This window comes from Harpia harpyja, chromosome Z (genome assembly GCF_026419915.1).
Source record: "Harpia harpyja isolate bHarHar1 chromosome Z, bHarHar1 primary haplotype, whole genome shotgun sequence".
In the NCBI taxonomy this organism is placed as follows: domain Eukaryota; kingdom Metazoa; phylum Chordata; class Aves; order Accipitriformes; family Accipitridae; genus Harpia; species Harpia harpyja.
In genome coordinates this window covers 16,131,143-16,145,268 of record NC_068969.1, presented here as the reverse complement: position 1 = coordinate 16,145,268, position 14,126 = coordinate 16,131,143, and the positions used below count along the sequence as shown (strand labels likewise).

Sequence of the window (14,126 nt, the reverse complement as noted above, 5' to 3'; positions counted from 1 at the left end):
TCTGTTCGCTTACAGAACAGTTATGATTCACAGCATTAGAGTCAGGTCAGCATTTCTGTAAAAAATGTTATTAAAGATTGGATTTAGCTTTGTTTTTTAAATTTGTTCTGAGCTATAACTGAGTGCACGTCTGCATTTTTGTGCTTACAAATGTAGGGAAAAATAAATATGTAAGGTTTTTTCACAGTACGCGTACTCTAGAACAGCTTTGATGGAAAAACGAAATTACAAAACAGTCTATAGATTAGCAAAATAAACAATAACACTAAAAAAAACCTGAACAAAAAAATGTGCACTATCTTATAAATGCTGTGGTAATACACATAATCACTCAGATAAACTTGTCACCGTATCTAAATCTCAGTCCTTACTCTGCAAATAAATCCATACACATGTACTCCATTTGCTCCTTGCAGTTATAAGATCCGTTTTCCCCACCAGTGTCTAGAGCTCCCCAAGCAGGAACAAGTGCATATGCACTGGACTTTCTGCACAGCGAGTTGGGAGCACCATGAGATACCTGTCTGCATAGGCCTGTGCAGCAAATCCTGACCACACAGGGCTTGGTGCACATGCAGATCACCTGGGCATGCTTCCAAAAGGTCGTATTTGCTGCGTATGTACTGTGGAGTTGGTACATACATCCAGAGTTGGCGTGTACAAGAGCATTGGTAATTCTCATCAGGACAAACGTGGAAAATATGTGAACACTGCCTGGGAAAAAAGGTAACCCTAGCGCAAAAGGTGCCTTGCCTTGGAAGATCACAGCATGTAGGGTTTGTGGTGAGAAATAAACAAGCGGTGATCCTGTATTTGGGAGACTATCTCAAAGCCCAATCAGGGAGAATCCTGCAGATAAACTAAATTAGCTTACAACATATATAGCAACCTTCCCATGAAACACCAGCTCGGCACAGCAACCGCTCTTCCAAATTAATTTCACAGCTATAGTTCACTGCATTCTCCTCTTTTTTTTTTTTTTTGAAAACAAAATTCTTAATGCAGCATGTTGGGGGTTAACATTTTTCCAAATTTTCTCTTCTAGTAAGCTACAAGGACCATGAGTCTGTCCGAATAACATAAAAGGATGATCCTTCCCCTCTACTCCCCCCAATAACAATTTGTGGGTTGGGTGCTGTGAGGACCTGCCCATTGGATGAAGCCAGGCACCACAAAAATGTTTTATCTACTGGAAATCAGTAAGGAATCTGGATTGTGTCATTTTCCAACAGCCTCATGCTGGTAAAAACAGTTTCCCCGGAGGCCACTCACCTGGGTTAATGGTGATGAATTTGTTATCTGAGGGGTATTCCTCTGGAAACCTGTCCTCCTTTGGAGGAGGTTTTCTTGTTGTCTCTGGTCGTCTTGGGATCTTCCCCAGGTAAAGTTCGTCGGTGAACGCTGGTGGCACTTGGGTGGAAGGGAGCGGCTGGGGCTGCGTGTCTGCTTCGGCAAAGCTCTCCTCCTGGGGACCTCCAGCCGTGGGGGCAACGTTTTGGTTTGGCTCTTCACCCGATATGGTTTTATTTCCTTCCTCCTCGGCAGTCCGGTTGGGGGAAGCCGTGGCCATGTTGGGCTCTGTGCTATTGCGCGCCTCCGTGGCCGCCGTCGCCTTGTTTTTCTCCTTCTTCTCGGCATCCTTTTCTTCCTCTTCCTCATGCTCCCGCTCCCCATCCTCGCTTTCACTCTTTTCATCCTTCTCCCCCTCCTCGGCTCCCTCCCTGTCCTTTGTCAGCGCCGAGTCCCGCTCTGGCCCTGGGGAGGCGGCAGCAGCGGCCTCGGTGGCAGCCACCACTGACCGTCCCGCCTGCTTGCTGGGGGCGGCCGCCGCGGGGAGCCGGGTGGGCCACACGCTGCTGGGGAAGGAGGAGATGCCACCACCGCTGAAGCCCAGCCCTGCCAGCAAGGTGCTGGTCACCACTGAGGCCACGGTGGCCTGGCTGCCGCTGGAGGAAGGCCCCATCCCTGTGGCCATGGACACGAAGGAGAAGGGGAGCCCCGAGGAGGTCCAGGTGGAGGAGCCGGAGCTGATGGGAGCCATGTCAGCTGAGGAGGCAGGAGATGCTGTGGGCTTCAGGGGGTCACCGGCAGCAGAGGGGAAGAAAACACAGCAGAGAGCATCAGCAGGGGCCCCAAGCTACCTGGGGTCATTTTTCTTTTGCTTTTCCCTCCCTTTCCACACACATGCCATTCTGGTTGCTATTCTCTTAAAAAGAGAGACTTACACCACCTGGATGCAGGGCCGAGTCAGGAACGGGACATGCCGCAGAGCTACATGGCAAACCACAAAGGGAGGAAACCTCCCTGTATTCACCCTTTCCAAACAATCATTATCATCAAAAACCTCTGTATTCTTATCTTTATTTTACAGTGGGACCTCCTCCACCCACGTCACTGGTGACTTGTAACGTTTCCTCTCAGGGGTGAGGAGGATGTAAAGGAGTTTAAGGAGTTTAGCTGCATTACTCACAGCGCTTTAATCCTCAGAATATAGAAGTTTAAAAATACAGCGTTACGTAACGGCCATCCCAAAATAAGGGCTGTGCTGCCAACGTGAGCATCCGTGGCTGGTGGGTCTGCGCTGACAGGGAACTCTGGCTCTTCCCACACACATTGTGAGGGCCTCCAATGGTACTATTTTTATTTCCTTAATTTACCCATCAGCATCATTCTCCTAAGGACTGGTGCTGCAGTGAGGCATCGCTCTCGTTAGAAAAGACCTGCTGCATGGCCAGCTGGGCACTCATGAAGGACTTGGAGAGCATCAGAAGCCCTTTGGCAAGTCACCATAACCTCTACCAGGACCACGAGGCTGTGGCACCCAGCGGGGGACTCAGCCTTCCCCATCCACAGGGCTCTCCCTGGTCTCCACCAGCAAGCCAGAGCCAGGGCTGGCACTGTCCATTTCCTTCGGGGAGCTGAGAGGAAGCAGGGAATGAACCATGGACTTTGCACCCTCTGCACCCTGCCAGTGTTATTCTAACATCAACCCAGTGCATGCATGCTCGCACATGGGTCTCTGTGCACACATGGGTATGCTCTACCAGAAGTAAAAACCTTGGTATATACTTAAAAAACTAGACAAGTCATTCCCCTTCCTGAATTACATGTGGAAAAAGACACTGAAGTGAGTTGGCTAAGGACAAGGAGTAATTCTGTGGAAGAGCCAGGGTCAGCAGTTCTGCCCAGACAACCTGACCGAGCTCCCTCTCTGACTTACTGAAAAATGTCTCATGTTACTGAATTCATCAGCAAGAGGAGCATTAGCTGGAAAGGAACGCATCAGACAAGGACAAACAAGGGTTAAATAGGTGCTACTGAACATTGAACAAAACTGTAACATGTTTATTTCTGGAACTAAAATTTATAACTTAACAGTATTTCTGCATCTCTGCAATTCCCAGTTTCAGTCAGGCCCTGTAGTTGAAATGCTGCAGCAAACCAAGAAAGGCTGCTCTCTCTGGTTATTTTTGACCAGCTGCAATCATAGAGAACCTGAGATCTCAGAAGAAAACCTGTGCTTCAGAGATTTCAAGCCAAAACTTTAAATAAGCATCTAAACTTCTGGATACTTACCAGTGTGAATCCCTAAGGCACTGTGAGATTTGCTTTTCACTGGCATGTACAGTCTCAAAGCTGGACTGAGTATTAAAATTTGACAGCAGATTTTATATGTCTAGAATACCTCTATACATCATTAAACAAACATTAATCATTCAAATTCAAGCTTTGTATGTTATTTGCTTACTAGGGAGTACATCAAACTGGAACAGAATAAAACCAGAAGCAATGTACTTAAAGTAAATTCAATAGTATGAATTCAGTCCATAAATTTGTCTGAACAATTCAGTATACTGAATGCCAAGAAATTTAGGTTATGGATAGTTTATGTTAAATAACCTAATAAGGTGCTTTCAAAACTGAAACAGTGTATTCCAGTTTTACTGTAAATGTATCAACATTTCTGATTCTGGAATACGAAAGTCAGCTTCAGTGAGTTGCTACAGTCTCACCTGAATTAAAATTAAAACAAAGAGCACGTTAAGACTTTATTCACACAATAGCAGGTATCCTTAAAGCACTGGAAGAGCAAAGATGCTGTGTGTGAAGCCTTATTGCTGTTGCATATATTTCTGGTCATACAGTTAGTAAAGGAAATTAAATCTATTTCCACAGTTGTCATTAAGATTACGAATCCGCTCTAAATGGGTCGAATACAAATTTGGGAAGATTTTTTAACACCCGATCCTCCAGTTGTCAAAGCCTCTCGGGGCATGCCGCTGGAAAACCGAACCCCTTCCAATATTTTAGCTATGTGTTAAAACCTTTGGGGGCGGCTCTGACCAACCCCCCCCCGAGGAAGGCCGGGTCCTGCCGCCGATGTACAACCCCGTGCTGCCACCTGGTGGGAACGTCGCCCCCCATTACCGGCCCCCCCCCAGCGCTCCGCAGGGATTTACGGCCACGACTTACCACTCCTGTTTTCACAATTCTGGTCCCCTCGAAAATTCGAGTAGTGTTAGCTGAGAAATAAAGAACAAGAGCGTGTCAGCGGACTGGGAAGGGAGGCATCGGTAAAATTGCTAAACGATTGCTGAACATTGCTACTACAAAACGTGGATGCAGGTGTCAGTTTGGAGTAAAAGCAACCCAGCTCGTTTGGTGTTACTCACCTTACTTTTTACTTCTGTCTAAAGACAGATTTGTTTTGTCTTTAATTACTCAGGCCTGGCAATGCCGGTTTAAGTGCACTGTCAGAAAACGCATGCTCTCCTTCAAACCGGAGCTGGACGAAATGTCCTGAGTTACACAGGAAGCAAGAGCAGCTGATGATAATAGTTTTTTCTGCCCTTATGATAACATCATCATTATTTATTGCTATTTATCTCAACTACAACATAATCAGCCTCCTAAGTATGTTTTGAAAGCTCAAGTGGATTCTTTTTCTAGGTTAGATCTTAAGTCCCGCCAAAGATTAGAAGAACAACTCCTTTTTGGGGAGACATGGAAGGAAACACAACATCTGCTCCCGTTGCAGATGTGTATATCACTTCCACTGCTTTGAACATTGGGCTAGAGTACCCAAAGAGTATCCGGAAAAACTGTCAATAATGATTTACTCTTAACTTTAATTAAATAGGTATCATGGTCAAATTTCAAAGAATTTCTCCATTCTATTATCTGCCGAAAGAGGCCATAATCAGTAATACACAAGTTTCTGACTTCTGCCTGGCACTTAAAGTGAAGTCCAAAACACTATGCTGAGACACTATGCAACTGAGAGCTACACATGAGATGTTGCTTGGATAGGACATTTCCTGTTCAAACCCTGCTTTCTCTGCAACGCTGCTAAAACTGTGGCATGATACCGCAACAGAACTAAATTGTGTCCACAGCTTGATATCCTTCAGATGCTAAGTGCTAACAGAGTAGGATTAAAACCTCCACATTTTCTGAAAAGCACACTGAAAAATGCCTCTATTATTCTGTTCCATATACAGCATCAGACCCAAGTGACTTAACTCTTTGCTTCATCTTAAGGATTTAAATTTTTAACTCTCTGCTTGTTTTGTTCTTCCATTACCCATTCCGAGGTTTATAGATCTGTAAACTGGAGTGGGAGGGAGTGCTCTCAGAAGAGGTGAATTTTGCCCTAGTTAATAAAAGAAGTAGGAATAAAATTCCCAGGAAGGAGCAAAACTTCAGCACTTAAAAAAACCAAAAAGCATCAAGTTCTCCTACCAAATCTCAGCTTTGCCAGATTTCTCCAATAAACTTAAAAGGAAGTCCATGACAAATGACAGCTTAGCATCCAGTTCTTTTGCTTTCGTTTAAATATGTATGTTTTGGAAATCACTGAGGTTGCGTGCATGGTAAAACCTGAACATCTCCACATGTGGTTGTCAAGGTAGGACTGATCTCCTTTCCTCTTTACATAAAACAGACACCGATCAGACTCACATTCTGCTATAGCTGTGCCTCTGATGCATAAGCAGTCTCTGATGAATTTGTTTTAAAAAACTAGTACCAAGAAAAGCTCTGAATTATCCTAAAACCTGATGAACCCTGCCAGCAGAGAGGTAGGCAAACCCCCATCACTAGAAACAGGACTCTGATAAAGTCACTGGCCACAATCCGAAATTAGCATTGTCTACATGCATTCAAACATCTTCTGAAATCATTCCACACCATATTGCACTCTGCAAAGAAAATGTTAAACAAACAAAGAGTCATTTAATGTAAAAATGTGTATGTGGTTTTTTTACCTTGAAAGAGCATAGTCTGGCTAAAGTCACTACGCATTTCATTTCGGCAAACTGCTTGAACTCTGAACAGATAAAGGATGTCAGGTGAGACATGGCTAATGATGGCCTTCTGTTTAAAAAAAATAGATATTATTCAGTTTTTTACCCCCACAGTACTGTCCACGATCAGTTTGAAATATATAAAGCATTGTGCTAACACAGGACTTATGCCATGTAAGACAAACTTATTTCTACATAGAAATATCCACTGGTCCTCTGAGAGAGGGCAAGGCCAAAGTGATGCACCCAGACTCTGCTGACTCTGCCCGTGAGAAAGAAAGGAACACCTCCCACATCTACTCTCATGACAGTCTTCATGCCTGAAAGTCTCTACGCTCCTCAGAAAAAACTAAACCTGAAATCATTTGACCCTACAGGAATTAAAATGAGATTTTTTTATAGGTGGAGATCCAAGTCCCAAACATGGGATAAGCCCAGAAAAGTCACTACATGTTCAGACTGACTATATATTTTGCAAGAAACTGGCTATAGCAATTTGATGCTGGTGGCCTGTGTAACACGATGGCTCAGCACCCTGGGCTGGGCTGGGCTGTCCCCACATACTCTTAGACCTGAGACACTGCCCTGCTGCCTTCCAGATACTCTTTTGTGTTGCCTTAGTCCACAATCACATCAGTTCATGTCTTACAGCAGACAGTAGCAGTAGCTGTGTGGGTCACTTGAAATACCAGCGATCTCTTTAGCAAAACACTGTCCAGCTCCGTTTCAAAACGGGACAGCCCAACTGCCTCTGCCAGAACACTGAAAGCAAATTGCATTTTCCTCTGAAAAAGAGCTTCCTTCTTCTCTTGCCCCTAAAATAGACTAAGCTGTCATTGCTTTCTTAACCTCCAAGCTCTGCTGCACAGCACAGGGTCTCACTGCAATTTATTTCCAAGCTATCACTCCATCACATCCCCTGCACTTTTAATTATTTCTTTTACATAAAACAGGATGCTTTCACTGTGCCCACCTCATTTTTGCTGATTAAGGCTCTCCTCCTTATACCTGATTAAAAAAAATCTCCCTTAAGAGTGTGAAGCTATGACAAGAGAGAGGTTACAATACATCATAACCTTGGGTGCCTTTCAATAGATTCCTTTCTGATTTTGTGAGGCACATCGCTCCCTAATGTGACCCAGATAACAATGTCTAGTGGGGAAATTGAAAATATAAATGGAAATGAAGTAAAAGAATCTTCATCTAAGGGAATAAGAGAAGTATTATTGTAGAACTGATTGAATGGGCCCAGAGGACTGTGTATTTGAAAAAAAAATACGATAACAGTCATTAGGAATAACACTCTGTGCTGCTGCATTTTTCATGTGCATATACAATTACTGATTTCATTATTCTAGAGGCTTTCTTTGATTAACCATAAATGGAGGCCTTTCAAACCTGAATATGTCACTTTGATTTTATATGGAGAGAATGTTAAAGACCGGTACAATACTTGCTTCCACTTAGACAAGAATGACAAGCAGATCAAATCCTAAATGGAGGAGATAGAACGGTGTTTCCATCTGTGCTGGAACTGTCCTGTTCTTCCCCCTTTTTCTCCCACTGCTTGTACGGGGCCACTCCGCAAAAATCTTCTAGCTCTGACCATGCAACTCCTACTGCTGGCAGCACTTACTGCCAGAAACTGCTCCAAAGACTGCAAGGGGCTATACACAGTGAAAAGCCTGAGCCCAGGAACAGATTTTGGGGGATCGGACTTTTAATGTGAAAATCTGTGAGCTGAGCACAAGCCAAAAGGTATTCAGAGCCTAACTATTTCCCGTGCCAGCTGCTTCTCAGCAACAGTATATGAAAATGTGTCTGCAGATTTAGTCCTTTATGCACTCACATAAACTATAAATTCACACTTCAGTGTTTTGGGTAGTCTGTTAGGCAATGTTCAACTAATGGTGAACATTTTAATAGCAATTCATTGCGAGTCAAACACTAGTCTGCCTATAAGGTAACAACTGCTTTCCTCCTCTACTTTCTTCTACTGAGAAAATAACAATGTAAGGATAGCTTGATACATATGTCTGGGGTTGATGCTGTGGTTTTACCAGGTCCTTGTCACTGTCCTTGGTGAAAGTCTTCTCCTTTTCATCTTCGTTTTTAGTCCAGCTATATGAGATCATGTAGTTCATGATCGGAGGGTGGTAGATGGTTTCTGGTTGGTTCCAGGTTACAAGTAACGCTGTCCTGTTCACAGGCTGCACTTTCATGTTGACTGGCGGAGTGCTGCAAGCTAAACAACAGAAGGAAAAATTTGAAGCTCTCCTAAATAACCGAGAGAAAACAAACAGGAAGAACTGTGCCTCACTCTAAGAGCCAGGTTTTTTCTTTAATGCCCTTGCCTACAGTAATAGCTTAGACTGCAATCCACTGAGACCAATGGGATTTAATACCACCTGCAGCTGCTTTCTGCTCTCCAGAGTGAAGGGAGCGAGAGAATCCATTCTCTGCAGGCAGGTTGCTTAGTTCTCGACTTATTTTCAGTCCTGACATTTGCATGTACACTTTAACTTGGTCTCTTAAGAGCTCTGCACTGGAACATTAAAGTCCAATCAACCTGAGCCCCAGCTTCCCTGGCTCAGTCTCCTGCCGTATGAAGGGGGTAAATACTCCAGCGTGCTCTGCAGGCCCTGGAAATAGTTGGAACCTCTGAAAATGTGACACTATTGGGTCAGTCAGTATTTTCCTCTTAACCTAGTACATTTTTGCACATAAGCAGAAGTTACTTTATACTCCTCTTTCTATATGTTTTCCTTCATGGATTTTTAACTCTTCGCCAGTGATGTATCACCAGCACAGGGAAGAGTGGCACTTGATGGCCCTTGGCCGTCTCCTTCTCATACCAGGCAGGGGAACCCTCCAGCCAGCCTCCGAAAGCCGTGCCTTCCTAACCCTGCCTTCAGCGGGGAGGCACAAGTTACTTCTCACTCAAGCTTAAGTTGGTGGGGACGTCAGCATGGGACCAGCTTAACCAGCGGGCAAACCCACGGCTTCTGCTGACTGCAGACACCAAAACCCAAACTCCTCCAGGGAAGACCGAGCCCAGGCGCAAACCCAGCCCGTACACTTCAGGAGGAGTGGGGTGTGCACAGCCCACTCGCAGCCGCTTGAAGAAAACACTTTTCAAGCCACTGAAATGTAAAGGTCAGGGTACTAATGAAGAACACTAGATGGCACTCATACGCTATCGAAAAAATACATCATACGCTTGCCAAATATAAAGAGTTTAGATTTTTTCCCAGCTTTAAAAATCATGTTTAAAATAGACAATTCAGGACAGATTCTCACATTTTCTCTCCCAATATAAACTCTGAACCAAGAAAGATCACTTGCAATGATACCTAAACACATGTGCCGTGGCAAAGGAGCTGGTCCCTTGTGCCAGGGAAAGTCAAAGCATCACCCAGCCCATCGCGCTGACACTGTTTGCAGAATTATTTTTCCAATACGACTTTTCCATTTAAAGGCAACACATTCAGCTTGTTTGCACTCTGCAGGTATGTGACTGCGTGTATATTTGGCCATTATCTCACTTCTAAACAGTCCTGGCAGCACTGAAAGGGAGAAATGCCTATTCCTAATGTCTGGACTTGCAGGTTGGTCATGTAGCTCTGCTGTTACATTACTGAAATAGCTACAGTCCCTAAATAACAATGATTAAATGCTGTAAACACCAATATTACCAGTACAATAGAAAAATACCTGTCAATTGCATTTATGCAGTTATAACTCACATTGTGTAGCTAGCCTGAACAAAAGAACACATATTGCAGAAATACGCTTGGGCGGGAAAGATCTTCGGTGTTTGCGCTTGCCACAAGTGGTGACTATCTTGCGGTTTTGCAGTAGATCCTTCTGCTCAACCCAGAGGGATGATCCAGCAAAGCAAACAAACCCTGCAGTGCCTCAAATCATTGACAAAACAAATATGAGATTCTATTTACACTGAGTTGAAGGGACTGAAACGGCATTCTGCCGTCAATGCCACAAAGCCAGAAGCAACACCTTGGTCTGCTGCCTGCAGGCCCCTTCCCTCCTGCTCCCTCCTGGTCTCTGCAGGGAGCCCACAGAGCCAGGGTGCCGCAGAGCATGGCAAGAAGGTGGCCAGGACCCAGCCGAGAGGGCACAGCTGAAAGTAGTCGCTGTTGTCACTATTTACAGAGCTTCATGATCCTTGGTATGCCTCTCCGTGCTCTCACCTCTTTCCGCTGAGATAGTCAGATCAATTCTCACTGACATCACTGTTTATTGATAACTGCACCAATAAATCATAACTGCCCCCTTTGAAGCCCTTTGTCATCACAGAATTACGCTTCAAAATGCCAGGCCAGCCTTTATCTCTCCACCTAATCAAATCCTATCAGAGATAGGAGCCCAGGGTGAAGGACTACCCAGACCTAAGTGTCTTATCCAGTCCTCCTCCTCCAGGAGGACAGGAAGAGATTTATATATTTAAAGTAATCATGCATCAAATTGTTTTAGAAATAATTCAACGAGGTAACCTTCACAAGAGACAGAGAGATCTACCTTAATTGCAATACCCCTCTGAACCATGGGTAGCCAGCTGGTTTTCAGACAACGACCCCAAGCCACCCTAGGAAAAGGGGACTGTCATGTTCCCTATTCCATGCCACTCTTTGCAGCCAGCTTTGATGCCATTCAGAATAGCTCAGGCCAGTCAGAGGAGAGAAGCAGGCATTTCCCAAGGGTAAATAGGAGACTCACAGGCTCAAAGTCAGGAGACCCTCCCTGACCCTGCACCCCGATCCAAGAAGGTCATGAGCACTTTTAAGCAGCTGAGTGACTCCACTGACTTCACTGAGACAAGTTTTGACGAGGACAAACCTCATTCACAGCCAGCTAAAAGGAGACTGAATTTACAATACCGCTATTTCACAGTAAATATTACAAAATTTTCAGGACTTAGTATGACTTTGTTCCAATTACTCCAAGGCATAGCAGTACCTGATGTAATTAAGTAATAACCAACCTCTCCTGTTCAGCCACTTTTTTTTTTAACAGCTTATGAATGGGCAAAAAAGAAATCTTTTTTATAAAATGAAACATATGGTTTTATTAATTTAACCAAACCTGCTCAGGACACAGTGGAATAAAAAAACATTTGATCCAATAATTCAATTTGATGATTTAATTAAAGTGATACATAATAACATAGCAAATGTCTGAAAGGCAAGAAAAAAAGTGTAATGATTTGACCATCTATAAAACAACTGGCATTTTCCAGAGATCTAATTTTCCTTTCAATACTCTGTGTGCCCTGGATTTTTGAAAGAAGATTAAAAGAATTGCAGGCTCCTTGCTTTTGTCTGTCTTTTTTTAAATGCTAAAGAACCTCTACTGATTTTGCAAAATGTGCAGCTGAAGGACAAATAGAAATGCAGAAAGAGGTTGGGACAGGGAGGCAGAAGTTTGCATCTTCCTCTGAATTGAATCAGGACACACTACAGAGAAACACAAACTTTTACCTTTTTTTTTTTTTTTTAACCAGGCTAAATAAGCAAAAAAAACCCAAACCCTGTGAATTCGTGATTGCTTGAGAAAAAAAAAAAGAACTGAAACCAACAACCAGTACCATTTCACACTGAAATAGCAGATCTCAGCTATTTTTAGAAAAATCATGACTAACGGTCTCTTAAATTCAGATCCTAACGGATAATAAAAATATTGAGGGGTCTTTCAGGATGTCTTTCTGCGGTGTAGTACAACACTAAGCAGCGACATACCTCAACTGGGCCTGCGTAATTCTAGTGGCACACCAAAGCCACTGCGTCCTGGCTAGCAGACCACCCGCGCCAGGACTCCTGGAGGCAGAAAAACCTCGCTGGGGCCACAGGGCTACAGCTCGGAGGCACTCAACAGGCAAGCACGTTTGCGGTACCTGGGGCACACCTCGTGGCAGGCAGCGATGTCCTGAGCATGGCATGCCTCGGACCTCTCGGAGCGAACCCCCCCTCACCCTCCTGTCGGGGATGACCTGAACTGGGAACATGGCAAACACACTGGCTCCTGCCTTATGGAAAAGTCCTGCAGAAGTTAGAGGGTTGCTTGGGTGCATCTGGAGGAAGCCCTCTGACCTGACACGGAGCAGCCTCAGCCGGCGTTTCCAGCTGTTGGCCATGTGCGGGCTGTCTGGGAGATTGACACAGTCTTTTCTCTGCAGATCGGCCCGCTGGGGAAGGCAGGGGGCAAGCCAGCATCTGGGCTAGCCTTGCCTTCCAGGGCTCGCTCAAGCCTGGAGAAAACCTGTTTGCCACTCGCAGACAAATGTAGCATGCTAATACAGTCCTAAGCGCTGGCCAGACCAGCCATACAGCAGAGAATTATTTTCTTCATGTTAAAAACATTCCAATGGGCTGGAACAAACAAAATTAATTTAACAACTCTGCATTCATCTATCCCATAATTTGATTTGTATGTTGTATTTGGCTACGTAACCTCCACGAGGCTTTCCTAACTGAAGCCTGCTAAAGCTTAATCCAAAAGCTCCTGGCAGCTCTATTTCAGAGAGCTGAAAGAAAAAAAGGGGGCTTACTGTTTTGCAAAAATTAACCACTGATATTAAGACACACCCATGAATGCAGAAAGGGCATGTAAGAGAATATTACAGCTTTTTTTTCCTTTTCTTTTAAAAGCAGCCTACATTTCTCTTTCAAAGACAGAAATGCAAAACCAGCCAAACTTTCTGGGTTTCATCACGCTTTTTGCATATGCTACCTGCAGTTATAAAAAGAGCTATTTAGGGAAAGTTTGAGAGAGTGCAAGAACTGTATATTTGGTTATTGCTTGTATACCTTCTCCCTGTAAAACAGGTGCCTCATATGATGAATCCGGTGGCACTGGGCTCAGAGGGATTTATAAAAACCTCTAAAAATGTTCTAAGTTAGCTCTTCCATGCATAAAAATGTCACCACTTTAAAGGCAGTTATTTCTAGCTGTGCTATGCCCTCTTTTGGAAAATCCCACTCTCTCCCTCCTGCTGCATGTCTCAGCAATGCAAAACTGCCATTCCTCTCCTTGGTACCTTGGGATACATGTTGTGTGACGAAACCCTGATAATTTTCAGCACAGAAAAGCAATGTGCCAGTGAAGTCCTGAATCCCTCACGGCGAGATGGGCAGGGATCTTCTAAGGCAATTCATATGCAGAGGGAGAAAACATTGGCATCAGGATGTGCCCATAGCCCGTTACTGGCTCGGGACTGCTCAGAGGTAGCTAAAAGACTGGGACAAGGGTCTTGTCTTGCTCTGGAAGGCAGCTCCTGGTTGTAAGGTGAGAGGCGCTTCACTTCTCTTTTTTCTCACTGATCTGGATATGCATGGGACGAGTGGCAGGGAACAGTGTTTCTCCCTTACAGAGGAGGAGCACAGAGGATGGTAGATGGGGCATTTCTTCTCACATGCTCAGTGGGAGAGAAATTGAGAGGTCAATATGGGTGTTTCATGCCTTTCTTCCCCACAAGGGCAAACAAGTTGGTGGCCGAGCTCTTGGGGGAGAGAAGGTGTTTCTTTCCCCTCTGCCCCAGCACTGGGAAGGAGCTGGAAGGGCCAGTCCTGCAGGACAGACGGACCACTTCTTGCTGTTGCTGTAATGACACCCAACTCAGCCACAAGTTTCCCAGCTGATGCCAGAGAAGCCTGAAAACTGTAATCGATGCCTGTGCTGTTGGCAAAATACTGCACCAAGTTCACACAGCCCTGCAGCCCCCAGGAGCCTGACTGCAGACAAGACAAAAGCGATGCCACCAACAGAAAAAGGAAGAAAAATATTTTCAACTATATATATACCTAT

General features: G+C 44.6%; 1 protein-coding gene across 2 annotated transcripts in view; it reads right to left on the bottom strand.

Annotated features, from left to right (window-relative positions):
• Window positions 1-14,126, bottom strand: part of PTPRG (protein tyrosine phosphatase receptor type G) — a 414,402-nt gene that overhangs the window by 74,377 nt on the left and 325,899 nt on the right. For both annotated transcript variants that reach the window (XM_052776380.1, XM_052776379.1), the window contains exons 9-12: window positions 8,366-8,550; window positions 6,267-6,375; window positions 4,474-4,523; window positions 1,273-2,071 (exon numbers count right to left, since the gene is read on the bottom strand). In XM_052776380.1, the coding sequence (XP_052632340.1) occupies window positions 1,273-2,071; window positions 4,474-4,523; window positions 6,267-6,375; window positions 8,366-8,550 (1,143 nt within the window). The remainder of the gene's footprint in view (window positions 1-1,272; window positions 2,072-4,473; window positions 4,524-6,266; window positions 6,376-8,365; window positions 8,551-14,126) is intronic.